Source organism: Pangasianodon hypophthalmus, chromosome 29, assembly GCF_027358585.1.
Source record: "Pangasianodon hypophthalmus isolate fPanHyp1 chromosome 29, fPanHyp1.pri, whole genome shotgun sequence".
Taxonomy (NCBI): Eukaryota; Metazoa; Chordata; class Actinopteri; order Siluriformes; family Pangasiidae; genus Pangasianodon; species Pangasianodon hypophthalmus.
In genome coordinates this window covers 9,633,452-9,657,242 of record NC_069738.1, presented here as the reverse complement: position 1 = coordinate 9,657,242, position 23,791 = coordinate 9,633,452, and the positions used below count along the sequence as shown (strand labels likewise).

The window sequence follows — 23,791 nt, the reverse complement described above, 5'->3', positions numbered from 1 at the left end:
AGGCTTGGTACCATTCATGTCTGCAGACCAGGCTCTGACAGAATGAATGGGCACAGGCACCTGGGGGTGCCTTTGTTGAAACGAGTTCATGAATGATGAATGGGCATTAAAGATGCAAAGAGCAGGCCCATTGGCCACATGCTACCCAATTCTCTTTCTCTCTCCCACTTCCGCAGGGTCCGCTTACAAGCATTTGGAGGGGCCAGATATCACGCAGGCATAATTAAATAGTTCAAAGACACCCAAGACCCAAACTGCACATAATAATGATTATACAGTGATTCACTTAGTGCGGAAAAATGCTGAGTTGTATTCGTTGTAAATGTATGAGTTGTGGTTCAAAACACTTGTAGTTTGCAAATTCAGAGATGTGCCTTGGGACTGGAATCCTGTGAGATCCACAAAAAGGTTGGCAGCCTGGGGTGACTTTATTCTCAGGCAAGTAGAACTATAGATCATGGAGCACAGAGAGAGAAAAAAGAGAGCGAGTGCACATTCAGTAAAATTCCATTAAAGGACATACTAAAACAAAAAAATATATTAAAGCTATAAAGGTTTTTCTCATTTTGGTAGTTATTTAAAAAAAAAAAAAAAAAAAAACATATTGTAATGATTGTGAGAACAACTGTGAGATCCATGCCCCTTTAGATAACTAAAGGGGCAAGGTGGTGCAGTTGTCCATATGGGTTTCCTCCCACTTCCAGAAAACAAGCTAGTAGGAAGACTGGCTAAGATAAATTGCCCCAGGTGTGAATGCATGTGTGCATGCATGTGTGCAAAATGCCCTGCAATGGACTGGCGTCCCATCCAGGCTGTATTCCCAACCTCATGCCAGTGTTCCCGGGATAGGTGACCAACATAAAGCGATTACTGAAAGTGACTGTGATATCAAAAATGTAACTATGACTTGTCAGTGTCACACAATAACATGGGAGACCATCAGAATGCTTACCACATCATGCTAATCCTTATAATGCTTACTAAATTGTTACACATTTTTTAAACTCTACATTACCTTGTCTAAGCAAGCAGCCTAGTGTTGCAATTTGTTCCAATTCGTATCTTTGTTGTTACAATAAAAAGAAAAACCTGAAAAGTCTTCAATTTACTTATTCATACATCATATTCATTTGTATAACTATTCATTCTCAGTTGTCCAATGCCCAGGTTTCTTTCTAAAGGAGTGAATATCACATTTAAATAACAAGCTTAATATTTAAGCTGCTGCATTATAAGCAGCTGTCCATGGAATTTATTGTACAGTTGAAGGGGTCCCTATAAAATAGATATTAAAATTCATGCAAATGGATTGTCATTTAATTGTAATTTTAATTACCACCACCCAAAGTCTTCATTTACAACAACATATTCTGGAACACCACCAAAACCTTCGTCACATGCAGACTGAGGACACTTTAGCAACAATCTTTTCAGGAGCTTTATTCATTTCGTCCAACACTTCAAATAAAAACCAGAAAATAAAACAGAATTTTAACAGCAAAAGTAAGTTCCTACAGTAAGTAAAAAGGTATTACTATACTAAATCTAATTAGATACACTGTATGACAACACAAATGGTTCACAAATATTTTATTATTGATTGATGGTGTACAGTGTTGGCCAGACAGAAACATGGATCCATTCACAGCCACTTCAGTTGCATGTGATCAGCTTGCAGACGTCCGTCCTGAATCAGAGACGCTATTAACAACAAGCCAATAAGATGCGACAGTGATAAACCAAGTGAAACTCACACCCCTGAATTTAATCGTCTGAAGACAACACTCTAGGGATACAGGATACACAGGTCAGTCTCTGTACTGGAACTTAAGTTTTGCTTTTCAGATTATTCAGCAGGAACACACGTGACTCCCAGATGAACGCTCCAGTGAATCCATGTGATGAACTTCATAACCTCCAGCTGTCTAGTCAATTTGGTCACTTTCCCTAAGAAGCAAAAAGACAAAATCATCAATCCAAGTGTTTACTGCACAGCTAAAACTTTGAGATCCATTTCGGTACCTCTGGATATTTTGTGAACATTTTTTCCCCAAAATGCTACTCACAAATAGTACTGCAATTTGAAGATCTGCTGGTCTGCTGCTTGTAGTCCACAGCACGGTTCATAACGGCATCAACATGTACTGGATCATAGATTATACTTAACCAATGACCTAGAACAGAAAAGTTGAAAAAGATAAAAACATTATGATACAGTATATTAAGTCAAGGTACAGTCAGGTCCATAAGTATTTGGAAAGTGACGATTTTTGTAATTTTGTCTGTGTACATCGCCACAAGGGATTTGAAATGAAGCAATCAAGATGTGAAGACCTTCAGCTTTAATTCAAGGGGTTTAACAAAAATATTGCATTATATGTTTAGGAATTAGTCTTTTTAAAGGTTTTTTTTTTTTTTTTTTAAAAACAGTGTCCCTCCATTTTCACAGGCTCAAAAGTAATTGGACAAACTAACAATCATTAATATTGGAAATACCCAAATACTTATGGACCTGACTGTATATTTCCCACAGGGAGGTAAACAAAAATATCACAATTTATTTAATGCAGTTGTTTAAAAGTTTATACATTTGAATGTGCCTTTACTAACCTTACTTCTGCAGGCATGGAGCTCAGCCTCCATCAGTTGCCCAAGGGCCCTGCAGTGAAAGAGACAATGAGTGAACATGGCCTTCAGATTTCATTATGAAGCTAAACTAACACTAGAATAATTACTACACTAATAAAGATGAAAATATGTGATTATATGGAATGTGAATATATGCAACTTTATCCAAACATAGGAAGTCCTAGAATATAGGAAATCTGTAAAAATATTATAGAATAAAAGGATATGGCAGACATATTCATTACGCTTTGGTCATTTCACATTAAGAAATGTGTATGTAGTAGTATGTAGTAGGGCTGCTGAGTTAATTAGTTACAGTTAACACAAAATTAAAGCCACTATTTTTTTGGGGAGGTGACTAACTAGTAGGGGGCGGTACATCCAAAATTTTATGTTATTATTTTAAATGTCTCATGGTATTGGAATACATCACTGGGTGAAGTCATTAGTGTGTGTCTAAGTAGTATAATTGACAAGTTCTTTTTTTTTTTTTTTTTTTTTAAATGCTACAAATACAGAACTACTAGAAAAGTCAAGTATTCTTTTCAATTCTTCTGTCTCCCTACTGAACAAATAACCAAATTGAATGCTACTCCAATATTTGTCCTTTGAATTTAAATTCTTGGTGAATTTTTACTTTTTCTGCTTAAAGACAAAAGTTTGCTCTTTAGCAAATGCAGATGTTACTTTGTAGAGATGCATGTCAAAATATTCTAATAGCTGGAGCTGAGCATTAGGCCTATTAAAAGCTGATCTTAATCGCAGCAGCTTTTAAAGTTGAGGGTTTATACAGTGCTGCCATAGAGTCTGATTGTCAGCAGCTTTTACCATTAATATGAATACATGAAGATATTTTCCATTTTTAATTAGTATTTGGCGCCAAGAGTAGACGGGTAAAAAGAAAATAGAATAGAAATCGAGGAATGTATCTGAGCAAATTTGCTCTGTTTGTTGTCACAAGCAAAGTGTGAACACAGCAACGGAAACTTAAGTTGCATCAGGTTGTGTAATACATTTTCTCACAATGGTTCAATACCGATAACATTTTCCTAGTGCTGTGAAACATCTGTACTATTAAGAAGAATCAATGTTTATTATGATGTCCGTACGTTAAACCTCTCTTAAGGGGTAACGCAAACAAATTATAAATAACCATAATTAACTATACAAGAGAGATAAATCACATTTAAAATGTTTTTACAGCCCTAGTATATACATGTTAATAGATTGATATTTAGTTTTAAGATAAATATCTCTGTATAATGAATTGTTTCATTTCCAAGAATAAAGCCAGCTCTGAAGCCTGAAATTTACTACACTTAATGGCAAAATGGTGAAGTAACTGTACAGACAAGTTATACGTGAAGACAGACATTTTGAAGTGCTAATTGTGTTGCTTGAGGAAACATGACACAACCCATTCAGATCCTGCTGACAAACTGAGTGTGAGACTAAGTGTGAAGTTGATGCTGGATGTATAGTTCATTAATAACCACATAATGAGTTATCTAAACAGGAATAGAGGAATGTATCTGAGACATCACCTTTTACACAGTGCTGGGTTTCTGGAAGTATAAATCCTGAGGAGTGAGGTTATGCTCTGCCTTTCCACAGGCAGCCATTAAGCAAACAGGGCAGTTCTGGCATCACACTCCCTAATGGGTAAAGCAAAGGCAACTATAGCCAGAGGTGGGGAGAATGAGATGATGGATCACAGTGCAGATAAAACAGATACACACCTCCCTGGGCAACCAATCTGCTGAACCACTAGATCAGAATGCTTCAAGAAGCAGTTCTGCACCCGTACACCGAACACCTTGTCTTCACGACATATGTACAGAGGCACACCATGATGTGTATAGTAAAATGGTGATGTAGTACTTCAGGACACTGTGTTGTGGGTTAATACAATGAGTGGGATCTTGCACAAGAAAGATCATAGTGGACCTAGAGCGCAAGGCCAAGCAGGAAAAGGAACTGTGAATAATGATGCAAGTCAAGTAGTGCAGGAATTGCAACTGTGTCAAATATTTGTGGAATAACAAGTCAAAACCCACTGGTTTCAAAGAACGTTTCGCTATTAAGCTAGAATTATTAAAGAAAAAATAATAAAAGATGCAAGCTTGCTAAGTAGTTGGATGTGTGTCTGGACTAACAGACTACTGGCTTTGTTTTTTTGCTTTTCATGAGAAACAGAACAGACCAGTCACAATCAAGTATCACAGCCCTCTTAAGTAGACACACAGGGATGCCTCACAGAGCAAGAAAGTGCAAAAGGTGCAACCTCTTGTACAATATTATGATTTTTAATTATTTTTTAAAATCCCTACACATACAAGCCTTGAGCTTATACCTTGAAGAGGTCTTCCATAAGTGAACTTATTCCAGTCCAGGTAACTGCAGGCACAGCAGGATTCAAGGAATGCTGTTGCTATGGGATGCTTTAGAAGTTCTTTTGCAGACTATACGTAACCTTAGACCTTAACTATAGTAACCTTCAGTTTGGAATATACTGATCACCATTTATGGTCTATACATAAATGATAAACAGTGAACCATGTAATTTATTGATCCAAGCTAAAGAACACAAAGAAATAAATGCCGAATTTAAGACCTTAATATCCCAATATGCTGTTTTAAGCAATAATCCATGTATAACACTTTCTATCAACCTCCATCCCTAGACAATTCTCAGCTTTTCTAAACTGTCAAGAATGTGCACCAAGCAACAGTAAGCGAAAAAGTCCAATGTGATTGGTACTTAAGTAGTTTCTTTATTTAAAAAAAAAAAAAAAAAAAAAAAAAAAAAAAGTAGCTGCAACTAGAAGCACATGCCTCTTTCAAGTCCTGTGTCCTTTCCCCTTCAGTGAATTGACTTCTGTGACAGAATTTTATTTGCATTTGGTCTTTCATTTTCAGGTGGCTCCTGTATCACCTCTGCTACTTTATACACATTCTTGCATCAGTCTGCCAGAACTACATAATTTCCATACAAGGAAAAGTTCAAAATTAAAACAGGGTTATGGAACTGTATATATAGTTCAGATTTCATTATTAAAAAAAAAACAAACAAACAAAAAAAACCCCACTCATTTTATCTCTATTCAGATACCACGTTAACCTAAGATTATACTGAGACCCTTTCACAGAGGAATATACAGTGATGCATTAAAGTCAGGCCATCAGTCTGGCAGAACCAGTATACACTTTGAGACACTGACATGAGCCTAAATATTGGATTTTCTCCAACTTCAAGCCCAGGCTCGCCCATGTCCAGACAAACGTGCCAAGGTATTTCAATGTACGTCAATGCAACAATATTACTTCCTTAAGGAAACTGCCCCCCCACACACCATCCCATCCCCGTCACTTGCTTATTTTAGGGCATTTCACAAGAAATGTTCAGCAGCCATGCAATTGCTAAATTGTACAGTAGTCCATCACTGTCCAAGAAGCCAGAGAGAACAGATAAAAACACAACCTGTTAGCCATACTGAGTCCACAACAAAAAATCTGCACTGTGAATCCATTTTCAGAAGTGTGATGCCAGAACCCCAATAAATTCAACATGCGAGGTGAATCAGGGAGGTGAAGCAGCCCTGTGTTTTTCATCTTCATTGAACAAAAGACATGAGCACTTACCTTTTCGGATGATACGCAAGCAAACCTCTCGATGCAAATAAGTCCAGGCTCAACTGTCCACTGATCTGAAGAACTACTCATCTTGTCTCATTGTAACCAACTGCTGGAGTGTCAACTGTGGAGCTGGGCAAGCTGGACACTGGCTGCTACTGCTTAGCTACAGCACCACCATCCATGCCATACACGTTACACACACAGAAACAAGCTCTCCTCACAGAGAACTGGAAATGGCAAGTGTGGACGCCAACAGAAAGAGTTTGCTTTTCATCAAATATCGAATATTGGTATTGCTGGTGTAGAACAGAGTTCTCACCTCAACACTGTTTAATCCTGTTTTTGTTTGTACAGCTTTAAATACAGCATGTCATTTTTTTCCCCAGTAGGACTGCATCATGGTTTTTCAGTTGAAGGCTTTAACTTTTCCATCCATGAGATGGAGCAAAGTTGATTTTGGCCAGAGGAGCATTAGTAAATTTATTCTGTTTTCTGCAAGCTTAAAGAGCAACTCCAGTGAATTACATGAAAAAGTAACAAAACCATGACATTAAATGGCCTTATTGCTTGTTTCTTAACAAAGATTATGTTCTATTATTAGCATATTTGATCTTTGACATGAGTCAATGTACTTTAGGCACAGGCTTATTTGTAAGACTCTAGCATCAGTACACTGAATATCAAGCTTCGTAAATGTACGGTAGTCATGAGATTACTGCCCTGGGAAAACAGTAAGGATTTTTAAAACCCTTTCTACTGCAATAGTGAAAAATTGCAAAGACAACTGTTGAATTTGTCTTAATGCATTACTTCTTGCAAAAGAACTCCATGTGTGTCTGCTGGTTGGGAATATAGCTATTTATTGTTTCCATTTAGGTTTCTGCCCATGACTTCAGCCATTCACTGAGTGGTAATCAGCTTAGTGACAATCAGAGTAGTAATCAACAGATTACTATAGACATGTGTTACCACTGTATATGAACAAATAAGGTTCATTAGCTGGATGAACGAAGATCAGCGCGTAAGAAAAAACAGACACCTGGTTTAACAGGAGTCACGCCAGTTAGGTTTTAATTCTAAGTCACAAAAATGTGAGACAACCAACAGACTTTTTTTGCCATTGGGTTTTGTTGAGGGCTTTATACAGGCTTTAAAAGTCAGTCCTAGGAATTAAAAGACTCACTCATTGTTGAATATTTGAGCTGTGACCAAAATAAATCTCTCCATCTTCGAGGTGCAAGTAATCAACATGGAGTGTCTTACCTTGGTTTAATTCCTTGGGAAGTTATTACATCAAGGTGTTCAATGCCTAGTGGCATAGACAGTGTTTGTACACAGAACTGTAACAGGAAAAAGACCACTGGAACTGCTCTTTAAAATGTAAATCCATCATTAATTTAATTTCTACTTGTAAGCTGTTTAATTGAACGAAGACTCAATAGTAATTTTGTATAAAACTCATTAGGAAGAGCATAAATTCACAATGCTCTAGTGTAACATACTCTAAAGGTGTACCAAAGTCCACTCTGGTCTCAATCACTGTATTCATTTATAAAGGGCTGGGACTCCCAAAGTGCTAATGGTACTTCACTTACCGCAAGTAAGATACATGAAAGAAAGATCAGCTTTAATAACCATTTTTTCCCCCTCTAATCTATTGGTCTGGGGTCATAGGACTTCCACCACCTATAAATTTCCAATCTGGTTAGCCAGTCCTGGTGCCACTAGAGCTTTTGCACATTATAATGCCATGCACTACAATACAGCATGTCAGCCATTTTATGGAGTGTTTAAATTCTAAATTGATTATTCAAATAGTAAATACATGGATTTTAGATTATTTCTATTATCCTTAACAGCAGTGATAACACTAACTGTATGACATTTATTATATATGTTGGATACTTAACATTTCAATTTATTAATATTAAACTGCAGTGCCAGATGTTGCCCTAAGGATCAGCAGTGCTGTTTTTCCTCAAAACATCTCCAATTGGTGGATGCCAGCAATTCTTGTATGGCTATGGGAGACAGAGCCTAGCTAAAATGTTTATATTCATATCTTATTTTAATTTTTATTTACATCTGATTTTTACATGCTTTAAATAGAGGACAAAAATAAATTCAGCTTTAAAAATTACTACCTTTAAAATAAAACAGAAAAAAAAAAAAAAACATGATAATACAACAAACTTCTAATGTGTTAAACAGTCATAGTTGAAAAACCTTTGCAGAAAGTACCTTTTCACAAAAGCATCTAGTCTAGTTAAGAAATTTTTACAAGTTTATTATATTAACTAGCAAACAACTGATGGGCTTCTTCTGCTTTACTGCAGTCCTGTAAACAAACTCGCATTTCTTGATGGGGCTACCGTCTTCAGTAGCATCTGGGTAAGTTAAGTAGAATTTCAGTTGTACTACTTGTACTAATGCAGTATAATATTCCAGCAATGACTAGCATGTAGGGGACTCCTACATTTCTGCTTGCACATGCCAAATGTTTTGCAAGGTTACAAATTACAGAACTGAGGGATTTTAGTTTACTTTTAATTTTTAAGGAGAGGCAAAAGTGCCATCATGAAAGCAATTATCAGTTCAGTATTCACCTATATCACATCTATCGATTTATCCGTTTAGAAAAGTTTGACTTGTGGTTAAATTACATGATCTACAGAATTTAATCTACATGTGCATAGTCAGAAGCTATAAAAATCAAAGCTGAAGGCACAAATTTTGGCTTAACTAATTAAAAAGTTGATTTGAGGAATTCCATAATCTGTAAATTACCAGTAGAGATAAAAGCAAAATGTAATGTATTTATGAAAAAAATGTACAAAATTTTCCATGTTATCAGGATACATAAAGACCTGCCTTTGAAGGGACAAGCATATGAGCTTCCCCCAAAACTAATCTATTAATGTGAGTGTCATTTGTGTGGTGCCAGACCTGTCAGTTCCAACAGAACCTCCATGTGATTCCACCATGATCCTGAAAATGCTGAGTAAATGTAGAAGACATTCAGAGCTAGAATACTAGATGAAAAACCTGTAAAATGTCGGCTCAGCTTTAGTAAACACTGTTTTAAAGGACTACAATTTTCAAGTCAGCTTACTGAAACACAAAAGAAGTGACTCAGCTTACACACTAGAATTGTCACAGGTACCATAAAACCATGTGTTCTGAGATGTTATATTACCAGGAATGGACAGACTATTAGCCTGGGACAAGTAGATTGCACATCCAGGCTATTATCATTATTATTTTTTTAAAAACTGGCATCGATGAAACAAAATGCTGATATCAATCACTAGAGTTTTTCTCATGTTCAATAGCCAGACAAAGAAAATCTTTCCAACCAAAAGCTTCTGTCTGTTATGGATGTTCAAATATGGATGCTTCTCATTGTGGCATTGCACACCTCACTATTTAAACTAGAGCATGCAACTTGTAAAAATAAACAAATCTTTGTTTAATTTAGCTCAGTATAACTGAAACGTATGAATTGTAATTCTCATTGAGTTATGCTCATTTTACAGAAAAATCACATCATACTTACACCCTAATGCAACGAATTGCCAAGTTTCATTCGCTCTGCGTAAGATCTTCCAAGAATGCTTTAACATGGTAACAAACATCTTCAGCACTCTCCGATTGAGTGCATACAGTGAGTTGGTTAAGTAATTCGGAATCCTTCAGTTTTTGTACTTTATTGCATTATAGATTTTAATTTAAAATTGATTAAATTTACTCTCTTGGTCATTAATCTACACACAATAACCCATAATGACAAAGGGAGAGGGAGAAAAAAAAAAAAAAAAAAAAACATTTTTACATTTTTTTTTTGTGCAAACTTTTTAAAAAGCAAAAAGTGAAATCTCTCATTCAGAGCCTTGGCTACAATGTTCCAAACTGACCTCAGTTCCATCTTGTTTGCCTTGTTTATCTTGAAATGTCTGTAGAACTCGAGTGGAGTCCATCTGTGGCAAATTCAACTGACTGGACATGATTTAGAAAGGCCCAAACCTGTGTATAAGGTCCCACAATTTACAGTGCATGTCTGAGCAAAAACCAAGCGATGAAGTCCAAGGAACTCCGAATGTTCCTAGGAGCACAGTGGACCCACCAGGACTCTTTCTAGTGCTAGCTGTCCGGTCAAACTCAGTAACTGGCCTACAGAGGCCTTGGTCAGGAAGGTGACCAAGAACCCCATGGTCACTCTAACAGAGCTTCTGAAGTTCTCTGCAGAGATGGGAGAATCTGCTGGAAGGACAACCACCTCAGAAATATTACAACAATCATGCCTTTAGGAGAGAGGCATGAGGAAAAGATTCTCTGGTCTGATGAAGGAGGGGAGAAAAAAACAACGCTGGGATCAACAGCAAGCACTATGCCTGGCAAAAACAAGGCACTGTTTTGGCTAATACCATCTCTATGGTGAAGCATGGTGGTGGTATCATCACACTATGGGGTGCTTCTCAGCATCCGGAACAGGAAGACGTCAATCCTTGTTACTCAGTTACATATAGTCATCTTTAGCTTGTAGCACGCACATGACTCAAGCAACTTGCACGGAAACCAATTCAGAAAAATCTTTCCACTTCTAAACAAGTCACAGGACTTTAGGTCGTTAGGTTGTAGTCCTAGCAAGCTGAAACGTTATACCTCTTAAAGAATAATATATATTAGCACATGTACATAATCAAAAGAACTTTATTATTCAAAGATAAATTTAATTGTCCATTCACAGCAGAAGTAATGGCATCACTGCTATTTCAGAGACTAAGATTTTAAGCCTCTTAAAAGCCGTGGTGCATGTGTTTCTAAACATAAGGCATGCTGACTGTTTACCTTCCATTTGACAGTACATAACATTGCAAATTAACTGATGCCTCCTTGATTCAACATCCTTCAGCCTGTGACCAGGAAATCGATCAGACTGGCATCTAAAGACGTACAAATGCTCTCAAAGGAATCAAGGAACAAGGAAATAGGACACTTTTAGGTCGAGTACCTAATTCATCCTACACGGAAGTATTTTTCTGTAGAATGTCCACCACTTCTCCCAACAAATGAAACAATTAATACAAAATAAATAATATTAATTAAATTACAATGAATACAAAAGCCTTGGGGGAAAAGTCAATTAAAGCGTGCAAGGCTTAAACAAAGTGTCTCAAGTCTTAAAAGAATTTTGTAGACTAGAACGAGCATTTAACTGTGTAATGCACATATACAATAACTAAAATCACTGAGTGCGTTACCACACCACATGGTATATAAGTAAATAACTTTAGAGCGACACTTCAGTAAGCGACGCATGTATTTGGTCAATATGCTCCCAATTCTTCAAGGCAGGGGATGCTCAGAGGTTAAGGCTTTTGGTTACTGATCAGAGTTCAAACTCACTGGTTTCCTTTCAAAACAAGGCACTAAGAAGTGAGAAGGGGAAGCACAAAAAAAAAAAAGAAAAGAAAAAAAAAAAGAAATTGAAATTCATTTCCTAGGGTGCTTAATTTGATTAATCAATGCAGGATACACCACTGGGTTTCTTTTTGGATGAGGAGGCATCATGGAGGTCACCCCCTTTGCAGATGAGGCGATATGAGAGCTGGTGTACTGTTGGATGATGAGGGGAATCCGTTGCCTCCTACACTAAGACTTTTCTCCTTGGTGTAAGATGTAGCAACAAAATGGGGTTCATTACAAACTAAAAGACTAGATTTTAGAATTTTTGGTCATAGTTACCGCCATCAGAATTGGCCTACAGATATAAATTCTTGAAGTGCTTATTTTAAAGGCACTCGTGATTCATAATACTGAAGTAATATGTAGGTATGTATTCACTCTTGTTATGCTACAGCTAGTAGAAAGTTCTGATTCTTTTGTAGATTTAGCAAAACTTAAAGACTCAAAGATATCCATCCATCCAAACATATTTTAATTGCATAAACAGGACAGCACTTTATAGCACGGCATTAAACCCTCACTAATGGAGGATGCATGGATAAAATCCGTCACAAGTTCTGGTGCACACAACTTTGGACAGTCACCTGTTAAGGAAGAAAATATACAGACGACCAACAAAACACAATGGCAAAGACATTTTTATGGATGTATTTAGCTCCAGCCATACCACCCAAAGTAAACCACCCCATGATCATAATCATACCCAATCTGCATTGATACATACTCAGGCTAATAACTCACAACTTCTAGGAAGTCTGATAGGAATTCAAGAACTTCCATTTTCTTGCAGAAACAAATAATAAAAATAAGCTGTAACAGTCCTCAAATGCAAGCCTTTAGAGCCAAGACTCCATTAGAACAATTGTTCCAGCAGCAGAGTCCTACAACCTGAAGGCAGCAAAGTAATTAAAGAGGGCTAAAGACACCATTGCTTTGCAATATTAGCAGAATTCTACACTAAAAAAAAAAAAAAGCTTGAATGAATCCTACTTAGCAGTACAACATCTTGGATTAGCATTACCACGAATTTGCCTCACCATGTTAAAAGCAATAACTGTATGGTCGTGGGGAATGCTTGAAAGCCATATAGTAAAATGCAGGTGGTAGCATGCATTACCTTGTTGCTTTCTTTACCATGCCTCAAATTTCCTGAATGTTTGTTTGTACAGGTAATTACAATATGTCGGTAATATCTTTAGGCTGGTGACCGTCTATAGGTCTTAGCATGGTAACGTTCATATTGGAAAGCATGACAACCACAAAACTCTTGAAATTTTAACAAACTTACCTACTGCAACTTTAAATGCAGGTTTTAAAAGTCTTGAAAATAGTATGGCCTTTTATAATGAGAATCAAACTGAATGCATGCCAGGCTACTGAAAAACTGAAGTTCTTCAAGCCTCCATTCCATACTGCACATCCCAAACCAAGCATTAGTATGCACTTCAGGGGTGGACAAAACATTGGCCCATATACCCTGGACAAGCAGATTTCATACCTGGGCATTTTTTTTTTAATTCACAGTTGCCCGACAGACAAATAGGCTCAACACCCATAAAAACAAACAAAGAAAAAATACTCCTCAATGACTTGTGCAAAACAAAGTTACATTTTGCATGTAGGCTGTTTACAGTGTTTCAAAGTGGTACATATGATGGTGTAACTACAGCACAAACACCTCGCTCTGACTCCTCACACCACCTGCTGCACTACACGCATTTGCCAAAGCGTAATCTGGCTGAGTCACTTTCTCCCAGTCAGGGTCCGGAGCCTATCCTGTAAGACTAGGTGAAAGGGGGCAACACTAGGGGCAATTCAGCATAGCCAATGTGCCTACCTGCATTAGCCAGACTCAATATCTTTTACATGTGATTTGGGGACTGACCACAACAGCTTTTACATACTCACTAGCCACATCAGTACATTAGCTTTAAGTCAGTTACGTCTTCAGGCAACTAAAAGAACAACTGGGGGCTTTTGCTTGCCAGATGAGCTAGCTAACGAATTTATGATTTGTCCACCCCTGTATTTATTAATCCATGTGGTGCATAGTCCTAGATAAAGTTTGAATTAACTGAATTCAAACACTAACAAGAACCAAACCCCAAATATTTCATGAATCATATTTTCTTTGTAGGTGCTTAGTGAATTTTTAGGACAAAGTCAAACACTGTGCTAAAATGTTGAAGTGGGGTTTGAACAACCAAATGTACTCTTTATTGCAAATTACATGGATTATCTCAAAATGTTGAATGGCACAGAACATAACCATAGAAACAGCAGAACAACTTACAAGAATAACCAGCGTAACAAGTAACATTGCATGATTATATACGTAGAAAAGGAGAATACAACAGGATGTACTGAGCAAGAAGACCCTCTTGCTGAGCAGTTCACTACTTTGATCTAATTTGAACACACAAATTAGTTAAAAAAAAAAAAATAAAAAAAAAATCTTGCCACAAAAAACAAAACAAAACAAAACAAAAAAAAAAAAAGAAAAAAGATGGATCTTTAGGCTAAAATTCCAATGGAATATTTTAAACTTAAATACATTAATTAATTAAGACCCCAGAACCACTGGGAATCCAGAAACAAGCTCTGCTATATAAAAGTGCCAGATCAGAAGCGTGGCTTCTTGGCAGGTCCCTCGAATTCCTCACGGACTCTGCCAAATCCTGAATTGCCAGGACCCATGCCCCTCGGACCTGCAGGGCCACCTTGAGGGAAACGCTCATTGTGCTACAGGGATAAATTTTCATACGAGGTAGGGAATTTGACGGAGAAATTGTGGTTTTGATTGCATCCATGGCAGGAATAAAGGGCAACATTGGCATAAGTTCCATGAGTTCATATTTTGAGCCAAGGTTATTAAAGTGGGGATCCAAGGGAAACATTCGACGAAACCGTTCCAACACGCAGATCCACGGGTGCCACGGGTAACATAGGAAAAGGAAAAGAGGGTAATGTATTTGTTAGCAAGATCCTACCATTAAAGAACTCAAAAGTGGAATAATAGCTACCACTTGAACTAGTTAGAAAAAGGTTAAAGTCATTTTAACTGCATTTAAGTTTCTTTGAAAGCTGCATCCAGCCTTAACACGAGAGTCAATTATTCCAGATTCCTAATGTTAAGAAGCAGCATCTGTAAGGCGTCTTCACATATAGGGAAAAATGATCACAAATAAGTTTATAAGTTGCTGTATTATGTTATTTATAAAATATTTTAAAGCTGCTGTTTTGGAATAACTGCAGTAATATCAAATTATTTCCTTTTGTTTGGTATTTGAGCGTTCCATATCTATCAGCTTACATACAATCTATAAAGGTCATGGTTTTCCATGAGTCATTGCATCAGCACCTTTAATTGGCATGAGTTGCGATTTAACTCCAGGGCCTCATTAAAACTGCCCAATTATTTAAATCCACTTCTGGCAAATGGATGCTCAAAGTTAAGTCAAAGTTGGCTTACCATATTATACTCCAAACTGAGAAACTGTTTAGAATGTTTAAAACTTAAACTGTTTACATACACGATATGATTTGGGCTAAAGCTCTTGCACTGGAACTCTGACTCAAGTGTGTTTGTAGTTAAACATGTTATATTACAGGTACCCAGATTGTAGCTACTTGGATAATTTGGGGCCAAATTTTCAGATTAATGAAATTTTGGAAACTAACTTGCCAGTGTAGTAAAAGGTGTTATTCGTCACCGAACAAGACTCCAATACGACAACATACAAATACACTGTGCAAGATCACGTACACTTATTAATATACTGATGGATAAAAGAAAGCCACATGAGACAGCATTAAAACTTGTTCTAAGAAATAAAGCAGCTGAGTGCTGTGCCCTAAATGCTTAGAATGTTTGATTATAACCACAAGAATAGCAATGAGAACCAGTTACATTGAAACTACACAAGTCATGTAACGAATAGATAATTTTTCCTTTTGGGCAGGCAGACTTGGAACTCTGCATTACTTTCAAAGCGGACTGGAAAAGCTGAATATCAAATAAACCAAAACAAAACACCCAACAACTTGTATTTACAAAGGCAGTTAAACCAGTACTGGTAACTGCAAAAACATTATGAATTGGGGCTTTCCAAACTCATGAATGGTTGCTTGGTACTTTTTCCCCCTGAGCTTAAGATATATGATCACTTCACTTTTAAAAATCTGAAACTTTAAACCACTGCATAAAAAAACCCACAAAGTTTTCTGCACATATCTTAACAGATACTCTGACTGCAAACTTTAGTTATGTAATATTACAGTCAGTAATGAGGTCACAATTTGAGGAAAGTTGTTGAGTTCAAAATCAAGAAAGGACTTGAACCTGAGTGCCAATGGCCTACGAATGAGCAAGTATAATCCCAGAATGGCAAAAAAGTTTATTTATTTTTTAAAATAAGGTGTAAGGGGCATTCACATAAGGAAAAACTGCAGGTTGACTGTTGCTATTCTGTTTGTCATCTATAAAATCATTAGATTTTCATTCTCATACTTGTTGCATTTCTTTTTGCCCATCTGTATATAAATAACCATGAGCAACAAATATAGGTGTGCACGTTATGCATGTCTGACATTATCTTCACAACAAATGCATAAAATTGGCCACGAAAATAAAAAAGGTAATTGGATGCAGTCTTGCACCTCTCATTTAATAGTTAGTACCAATGCTCTTACAGCAAAGTACCAAATCACAAAGTAGCAGTTAGCAGCAAATAGCAGTTCCAACTGCAGGGTTGCAGATACGAGTGTGCCAAACCTAGCTACAAATACAAACATTAGCGCTTCGCTCGGAATTGTATGCATATCTGGGAACATTTTCTCACTGCAATACCGACATGCTAATATACTGAATTAACTGCAAGATAGTCCACCTGCTAATAATCAGCAAAACACTTTACTTCCAGCATTTCATGTTCATGTGTATGGGTGTAGATGGCTGTTGAAATTCAGAATGATTAACAGAGGGAATGACGCAAAGCCATACTATCAACTGATCGTTGTAAAATCACAGTAATTGTGGTATAAAAGAGCAGGGACCGCTTGACCATAACAGAAGGCTTTATGATAAGTTAAAAAAAGACCTTACAGATCTGTGGCTGAATCTTAACCATTTACACGGTTAAGGATAATCAGTGATTTCACTTTTGGTTTAAAACTAGATCTACGTGACATGAAGGATAAAACGATTTGATTTTCTTATGAACTCCACGTGTGTTCACATACATATAGCGTTTTTCCATCAAACAATGCGGCTCCTCTGAACTCAACACTACCCATAGTTCCATCCTGATGCTTCGCTTTCCCATCACATAACTTTACATGACAATAGGGGTTTCTATGGAGGTTATCAGGTGGTGACCCCATGAATAGAAAAATACTACTCAAAACAATTATATTAACAAACCTACTCAATTCAGTTATCTGTTTCTGTCTGCAAACTAGTACACATGAGACATTTTTAATAGAAAACTGTTACACTTGTGTCCTTGTGAACATACACATACACCTCACACACAGCAAATTGTGCCAATAGTCATCTTTAGTGAAACTTGAGAGCAAACCTTAGAGATCTGTGGCTGAATCTTAAACATCTCTTCACAATGCGTGAAGGCACTAGAATCTGGCATTCAGCTTCATTATGTTAAATCCTATGAAGGACGCAAACAAAGTTAATAGTAAACCATTTAGGATTTGCCCTAGATGGTGGCCCTATTTTACTTACAGCAAATGTAAAAATCAAGCTAAATAATGGTACGAAAAAGTAAAACAAGTTTTACCTGTTTTAGGGAGGGGGAGTAACACTTCAGCACAGGTATTTACTTACGGCAAGACTAATGAGGTGATAGAAATGGCGACATAGTGGAGGATTGAGTAATTTAATCAACTGAGCTGCACTGCCTGATGAAAAAGCGCTATTGCGTGGAACACAACAATAAGCAAATGAAAACTTGATAATCACATTTGCACAACAGACTGTGTAAATGCAAACTGAGCTACTGCAGGCTTTAACAAGATTGCAACCTGCTGCATCCTTGGAGGGAGGTGAAAAAAATAACCAACCAAAAAACAAAAAAAAAAAAAAAAAAAAAAACACCGTAACCTAAATGTACTATATTAATGTGTTAAACAGTTTCACACGAACAACTACTTTTTTTTTTTTTTGCATGTTTCTCATCCTGAATTTCTTAGAAAATTGGGTGGATAATTAGGCTTTAAGTGTTTTCTAATGCAGGGGGCACATTCTAAACCAGTCAAGCTCTCATCTTCACCAAGGGCATGCTGACTAGCAGCCAACCTAGTCCCAAAAAAACCCAATATCCTGTTTGGCCACCATCAGCACATCCAAAAGCTCAGCATTGTTGTTAATCTATTGGTTAAAAAAAATACATGGATATGTACTTGATTTTAACTCTGCCTGCACTAAAACCCTTCAAAGATTTCAACTACAGAAGTGCCAGTTGATCCACTCCATAAAGGAGTCATTACAAACTTGCCCATAACAAAATTGGCTCACAAACTAGAATACATGATAAGTCCAGAGGTTTTCCGACAAGAGAGGAGTCCAGGTGCGTTTGTGTTACAAGGAGTTGCAAAAATTCATAGATTCAACCCAAAACATGCCTGTCTTCAATCATCACACCAGACAGGACTTACGAGCAAATGCAGTGAGCAAACCAAAGTCCACTGTTTTTGGGCTTTAGTACAGACAGACTTTCCAAGCAACTCAAAAATATTGTCCGAAAGCTGAGCGTGGTGGCTGATAATTTTTTTAGCCAAACTCTCATACATCAGTTGCCAAATCATCAGGTTACTGAATAAATCTGCCCAAACCCTTACTGGTAGAACTGGAACCGTTCTGTGTATTAACACTGTTAACATTTTTGCAACTGTCACACACACACACACACACAGCCATTCACACACTTCCACCACAGGATACGTTACCATTTCGTTGGGCACCATGCCCCCCGCCACTGGTCCGCCGAGTCCCTGGTGACCATCAAAGCCCATTCTGGCCAATGGGAACTTCTGGTTGTTAGGGCCAAAAGGCATATCTAATAAAAAGACAAAAGAATTTGAATTCAGCAAGGCGTAACAGATTTAACTGTTTTACTCTCAGCTTACAAGTCTGGAAAAAGCAGCACAAACCATCACTAATCATATATTCAAGCACATTACCCACAAAACAGCAAAATTATATTCACCTGCCAATCCAAGACCTCCTCCAGAACTCATCCTCATCTCCCTATCCCTCTGTTAAAAAGAAGAAAAAAAGAGAGTATATATAGAGATTAATGATTTATGTAGTTATTGATAAAAGATCTACATATATTAAAATAGTGTTCGCCACAGTTTATCCAACATCCACACTGACGGATAAAACAGGACAAAATACAATAGGCTTACACTGTCCATGAAACCACCCATTCTGTAGGACTCCTCACGCTTGCGCCTCATCTGTTCTTCCATTTCTCTCTGCCGCATCATTTCCTCCTCCCGTCTGCGTCGCTCCTCCTCTTGCCTGACAAAAAGAATATCAGTGATGATGAAAACATGGCTATGGTACTGGCTAAATTCATTTGTATCAGGCCTCACAAAATACCTGATACCAAAATAGCATGACAGCAAAAATGGGACACAGCAAGATTTTTTTCAATTATATTTTTAACAAAGCTCCCTTACGTGTGATTTCTGAGAACGTAAATGTTTAAAGATTACTGTTACACTGAGTTTGGTTAAACACTGGTTTTAATGCTACTGGTAAGTCACCCATCAAACGATAAATAACAATTACAAAAACCTCCAGGAAATAACTGGGAAAAATGAAATTCTGTACCTAAGCTGCATCTCTTTGCGTTTTTGCATTTCCTGATTATGCATCTCCTCCATGCGTCGCAGTTCCTCTTGTCGCCTAAGAAGATCTGAAGGAGGGGGAAAAAATGATCAAAATTTACATTCAAGGAGTAATGTCAAACATCTAACACACTTGATAGTCTATGAACATAGACATTTACCCTGTCGAAGCAAGTTAGCTTGGTGCTCATGGTAGGCATCTTCCATTTCTGCTTCCAGCTTCTCACGGGCTTCACGGATATTTTTCTCCACCTGCTGCCTCTGCTGTTTCTCCATGTCATCAAGAGACTTCCACCGTTGTGAGTATTCAAACTCGAAGGTGCCTGGTCTGGCAAAACGTGGGGGCTGCTCTCTCTCTCTGAATAAAAACCAAGAACATACAAAAAAAAAAAAAAAAGTTTATAATCTATTTCTGCAAAAACGGACAAATTAATCTCTACCCTAATCCACAGTGTGTTTCAACAACCTTATAGAGCCTTTATAAGAAGAGCAATTATGTACATTAAAACTCTGGGTCATGTATGATCATGTTTCAGACAGTACATCTGGAACTGAAAAAAGTGGAGGAATGTCTTTAGTAACTCTGGAACTCACTTCTGATAATTTGGGTTCTTCTGGGCAAGCTTCTCTGGCAGACCGTCTTCATCATCAAACTGATCCATCAGCTCAACAACAACTGGACGAGGTGACCTAGTGGTGGGAGAGATTAGCAAAATAAACTCAGACATACACAAAAACAGCATTCTTCCAAAGCCCTTTTTCTGCCCACTCTGCTTATCAGTCAACAACACTCCCGGCCAGTTCCTTTTGTTCAAAGTGCCCTACATGTGTGCATGTGTCAGTGTAAGAATCTGATAGGCCAGCGGGGTATTCCACAATGTGGGCTAATTTTTAAAAACTAACCAGACATGGAGCAGTTTTGCCCAAAAACTAATACTGCCATAGTAACTCAGCAGGGCTTGTGAGAAACTTTGTGGAAATAAAATTGACAGAAATTAGCCATGCTTGTTGAAATAAGCCTGGCTTATCCAACTTGCTTGCTTCATGAAAGATCCCAGTGTGTTTTGCCAACATATTTACCACAAAAGTGATTGGCTTGTTTTACTGAGGGGTGGGGCTTACAAAAGGCAGTTGCCATGTTCAGTGATGTATGTTGTCCTATTCATCTCTGAATCAGTGCCCTGCTTCTACTCACACTCTGATTGTACTGCAAAACAGGAAGGTAATACTGGATGTAAGAAATCTTACGCCGTGAGTAGGAAGACTCCATCATTGCACCGATCAAGAGCTTTTCGAGCTGCCGGCTTGGTAGCAAACTCAACGATGCCTTTTCCAACAGAGCGCCCACGGTCATCCACGATAACCACTGCCCTTTCGACCACTCCAAACTGGGAGAAAGCCTCCTCGAGAAGCTCATTGGAGACATACGGGGACAGATTACGGATGGATAATGCAGCTGAATGGGTAGCAAAGCGAACCCTGAGTGGTCTGCCTTTCATGGGTTTATCGTCCAATTCAGCCTTTGCAATCTCTGCTAAAGCGCGTGACTCCTAAAAGCAAAAGGGAAAAATAATAAAACTGTTTTAGACTCGACCTTTGGGCTTCAAATTGCAAGTTTAAGGAAAAAGTATAAGAGTCTTACCAGCCTTATGAAGCCAAACCCTTTGCCTTGATTAATGAAGATTTCACTGGGCTCTCCATACTTGGAGAACAGCTTTCTGAACTCGTCTTCGGTAATGTCGTTGGGCAAATTGCCGATGAACAGCCGGCATCGCTGAGTGTAGGTTTTCTCCCCGGGTCTGCGCAGCATTGAGAGCGATGCCTTAAATTCCTAAAAGTTAATATTTCACCATTAGCATTTTGCTCAATTCGTACAAAAGCTATCTCATGCAGTTCACTTACAAAAAAGATGGACTCATTAAAGTTTGAGACAGAAACTTAAAGAAATTACATGTACAGCTCACTAAAAGCATCCTGTTGCTTTCTGTACATCTAACCGGCTTGTCTAAAGAGCGTTTCAAATGAATGTTTTCTAAGAATAAATACATTAAAATAAATAAATAAATAAATTGCACTGTGAAACCAAGCTTCTAAAATGTTATGTTCGTTATTGTTGCTTATTTTTATCTAACATTAGCACCACTGGCTAAAAAAAAAAAAAAAAAAAAAAAAAACAACAAAAACAATGTCCATTGTTGTTAGCCGATTAGCTAAATAAGAAACCAGCACAACAGCTAGCATCAGCTAACTATCAAAAAAGGGAGGGGGTCGAAATTTCGTATACCAAAACTATATTACAGTGAAACATATCCATCAAACAAAAGCAATTCAGCTAACACTAACGTTATTATATCCACCTCGTCTCTATTTTTGTTAGTTAGATACAGTTACTCAATAGCTAGCAGGTTATTTAGCGTCGTTAGCTAGTTCGGTTAGTAGCTTTTTTTTTTTTTTTTAAAGCTCAACAAAATGGCCGCGCATGAGAGTAAACAGGGCCAAATCCCAAATGGCTCCCTTCTGGCCTCAGAGTGCACTGGATAAGCCACACTGGCCATTACTGACACAACAGGGAGCAAGGAAAAGTGGGCCATCTGAGATTCAGTTTAAATCTAGTGCTCATGAAAAGGAAAGAGGTTAGTGACCCTGTCCACTGTCTCTCAAGTTTCCCAACACAACTAACCTAACTATCAACTATTTCTTTTAAATTCTTTGGGAAAAAACTGGAGAAGTGAGAAATTAAACATTAAAAGCATTATGGATGGATAGAGTGAACCTTCTAGTCTAGAGCGATAACTAGTGTTTCTAAATGTACTCTTTGGTACAAATTAATAAAATAAATAAATAAAGTTACAGAGCTGGCTAAAAGAAACATGATTATAGTCTTTAGCCAGCAACTAAGTTACAGCTATAACATACTATTAACTAACTAGCAAAAAGGAGGGAAAAAAGAAAATATTCATATGGAAACGGTTACATTCGATCTAACAGTAACTTAACAATTCAGCCAACAACATTTATCCAATAAGCCTTTTATTTTTATTATTGCAGATACTAATTAGCCCTCTGGTTATTTAGCATCGTTAGCTAGCTCGCTTATAGCACCTTTGTTCAGTTCAACAAAATGGCTGCACAGGAGCGTAAATGCGTCACAGGGCCGCTAATGGCCGAAGCCCAAATAGATAGCTGTCTAGCACTAAGTGCACTACATAGACTGCACTTGCCATTACTTACACATGTAGGGAGTAGGGAATAGTGACCTATTTGAGATTCAGCCTAAATCTAGTGCTCATGAAAATGAAGAAGGCTAGCGACCTGGGCTGTGGTGTTTTATACGCTAGCCAACAAGATAAATAACCAAGCACGGAAATTACAAAAAAAGTTATGTAAAAAAAAACAAAAAAAAAAACCACTTCTGATATTTTTTCTCACCTGCGGTTCGGCGGCATCAGCTGCACGCGATGTCTGGCCTTCACTGTTAGGAGGCTTTGAGCCGTTTCCACTGACTGGTGTCTTCTGCTGGTTTTTTCGGGGTTGATTCTGTGGTGTTGAGGGTTCTGGTCTGGTATTAATGTTTTTCGGCGGAGGTGACTGAACCGGTGGTTGTTGAGTCGGAGGCGGTTGTACTTGCTGCTGCTGTAGTTGTTGTTGTTGGGCCGGAGCCTTGCTCTGTGCATCAGGCTGCTGCTGCTGCTGCTGCTGCGGCGGCGGCGACTTCATCTCGGGCTTCTGGGTGACATTAGTTCCCTCCGGTTTCTGCGGGGTGGCTTGGTTCACTGGATTTCCCTGATTGGGCTTATAACCACCACCAGGCTGAGGGCCGCGGTTCTGAAACGGATGCTGTGGATTATTATTTCGAAAATTTGGGTTTCCCATTCCGCCCCGCATTCCTCCTCCTCCTCCTCGGCCTCGCTGCTGGAATCCTCCGCGATTCCTGAAACGGTCACGAGACATAGCTAACAAGCAATTAATTCTTAATAAAAAATATGAAAACTCGCCCCGTTAAGCTCTAAACGCTACTACAGAGAGTGGAAAGTCTGTTCGCCACGGAGTAACCTTTAACAAAACAGACTACTGCCCTGATGTTCTCGTATGAATCCACTTCGTAAAATGGCTGCCGGAGTCGTACAACAAAAGGCTTCAAATACTGCTGTTCAGCGACGTGATTTCTGTGACGTTACTTCCGGGCGAG

The 23,791-nt window shown here is 38.0% G+C and overlaps 1 protein-coding gene across 2 annotated transcripts; it reads right to left on the bottom strand.

The window, feature by feature from the left end:
* Window positions 1-1,425: 1,425 nt before the first annotated feature.
* sfpq (splicing factor proline/glutamine-rich) lies at window positions 1,426-23,751 on the bottom strand. 2 transcript variants are annotated; one of them, XM_053231490.1, is made up of 12 exons: window positions 23,032-23,751; window positions 21,245-21,433; window positions 20,851-21,152; window positions 20,197-20,292; window positions 19,764-19,960; window positions 19,586-19,670; window positions 19,156-19,270; window positions 18,954-19,002; window positions 18,694-18,803; window positions 2,611-2,659; window positions 2,067-2,174; window positions 1,426-1,947 (listed from the first exon to the last, which is right to left on the bottom strand). In XM_053231490.1, the coding sequence occupies exons 1-10, from the start codon at window positions 23,551-23,553 to the stop codon at window positions 2,633-2,635; spliced, it is 1,692 nt and encodes a 563-aa protein (XP_053087465.1). In that variant the 5' UTR covers window positions 23,554-23,751; the 3' UTR covers window positions 1,426-1,947; window positions 2,067-2,174; window positions 2,611-2,632. The 2 variants fall into 2 exon arrangements, with proteins under 2 accessions (XP_053087465.1, XP_026797990.3); XM_026942189.3 differs by having other exon boundaries at window positions 1,576-1,947; window positions 2,611-14,472.
* Between the last annotated feature and the right edge of the window lie 40 nt (window positions 23,752-23,791).

What these genes read in the sequence shown, in the direction of transcription:
- sfpq (XM_026942189.3), bottom strand. Translation starts at nt 23,553, where the DNA reads ATGTCTCGTGACCGTTTCAGGAATCGCGGAGGATTCCAGCAGCGAGGC. An exon ending in GGTTTGGCTTCATAAGGCTG is followed by an intron (nt 21,153 to 21,244) that starts GTAAGACTCTTA and finishes TTTTGCTTTTAG; the next exon opens with GAGTCACGCGCTTTAGCAGA. An exon ending in AGCTAACTTGCTTCGACAGG is followed by an intron (nt 19,671 to 19,763) that starts GTAAATGTCTAT and finishes CCCCTCCTTCAG; the next exon opens with ATCTTCTTAGGCGACAAGAG.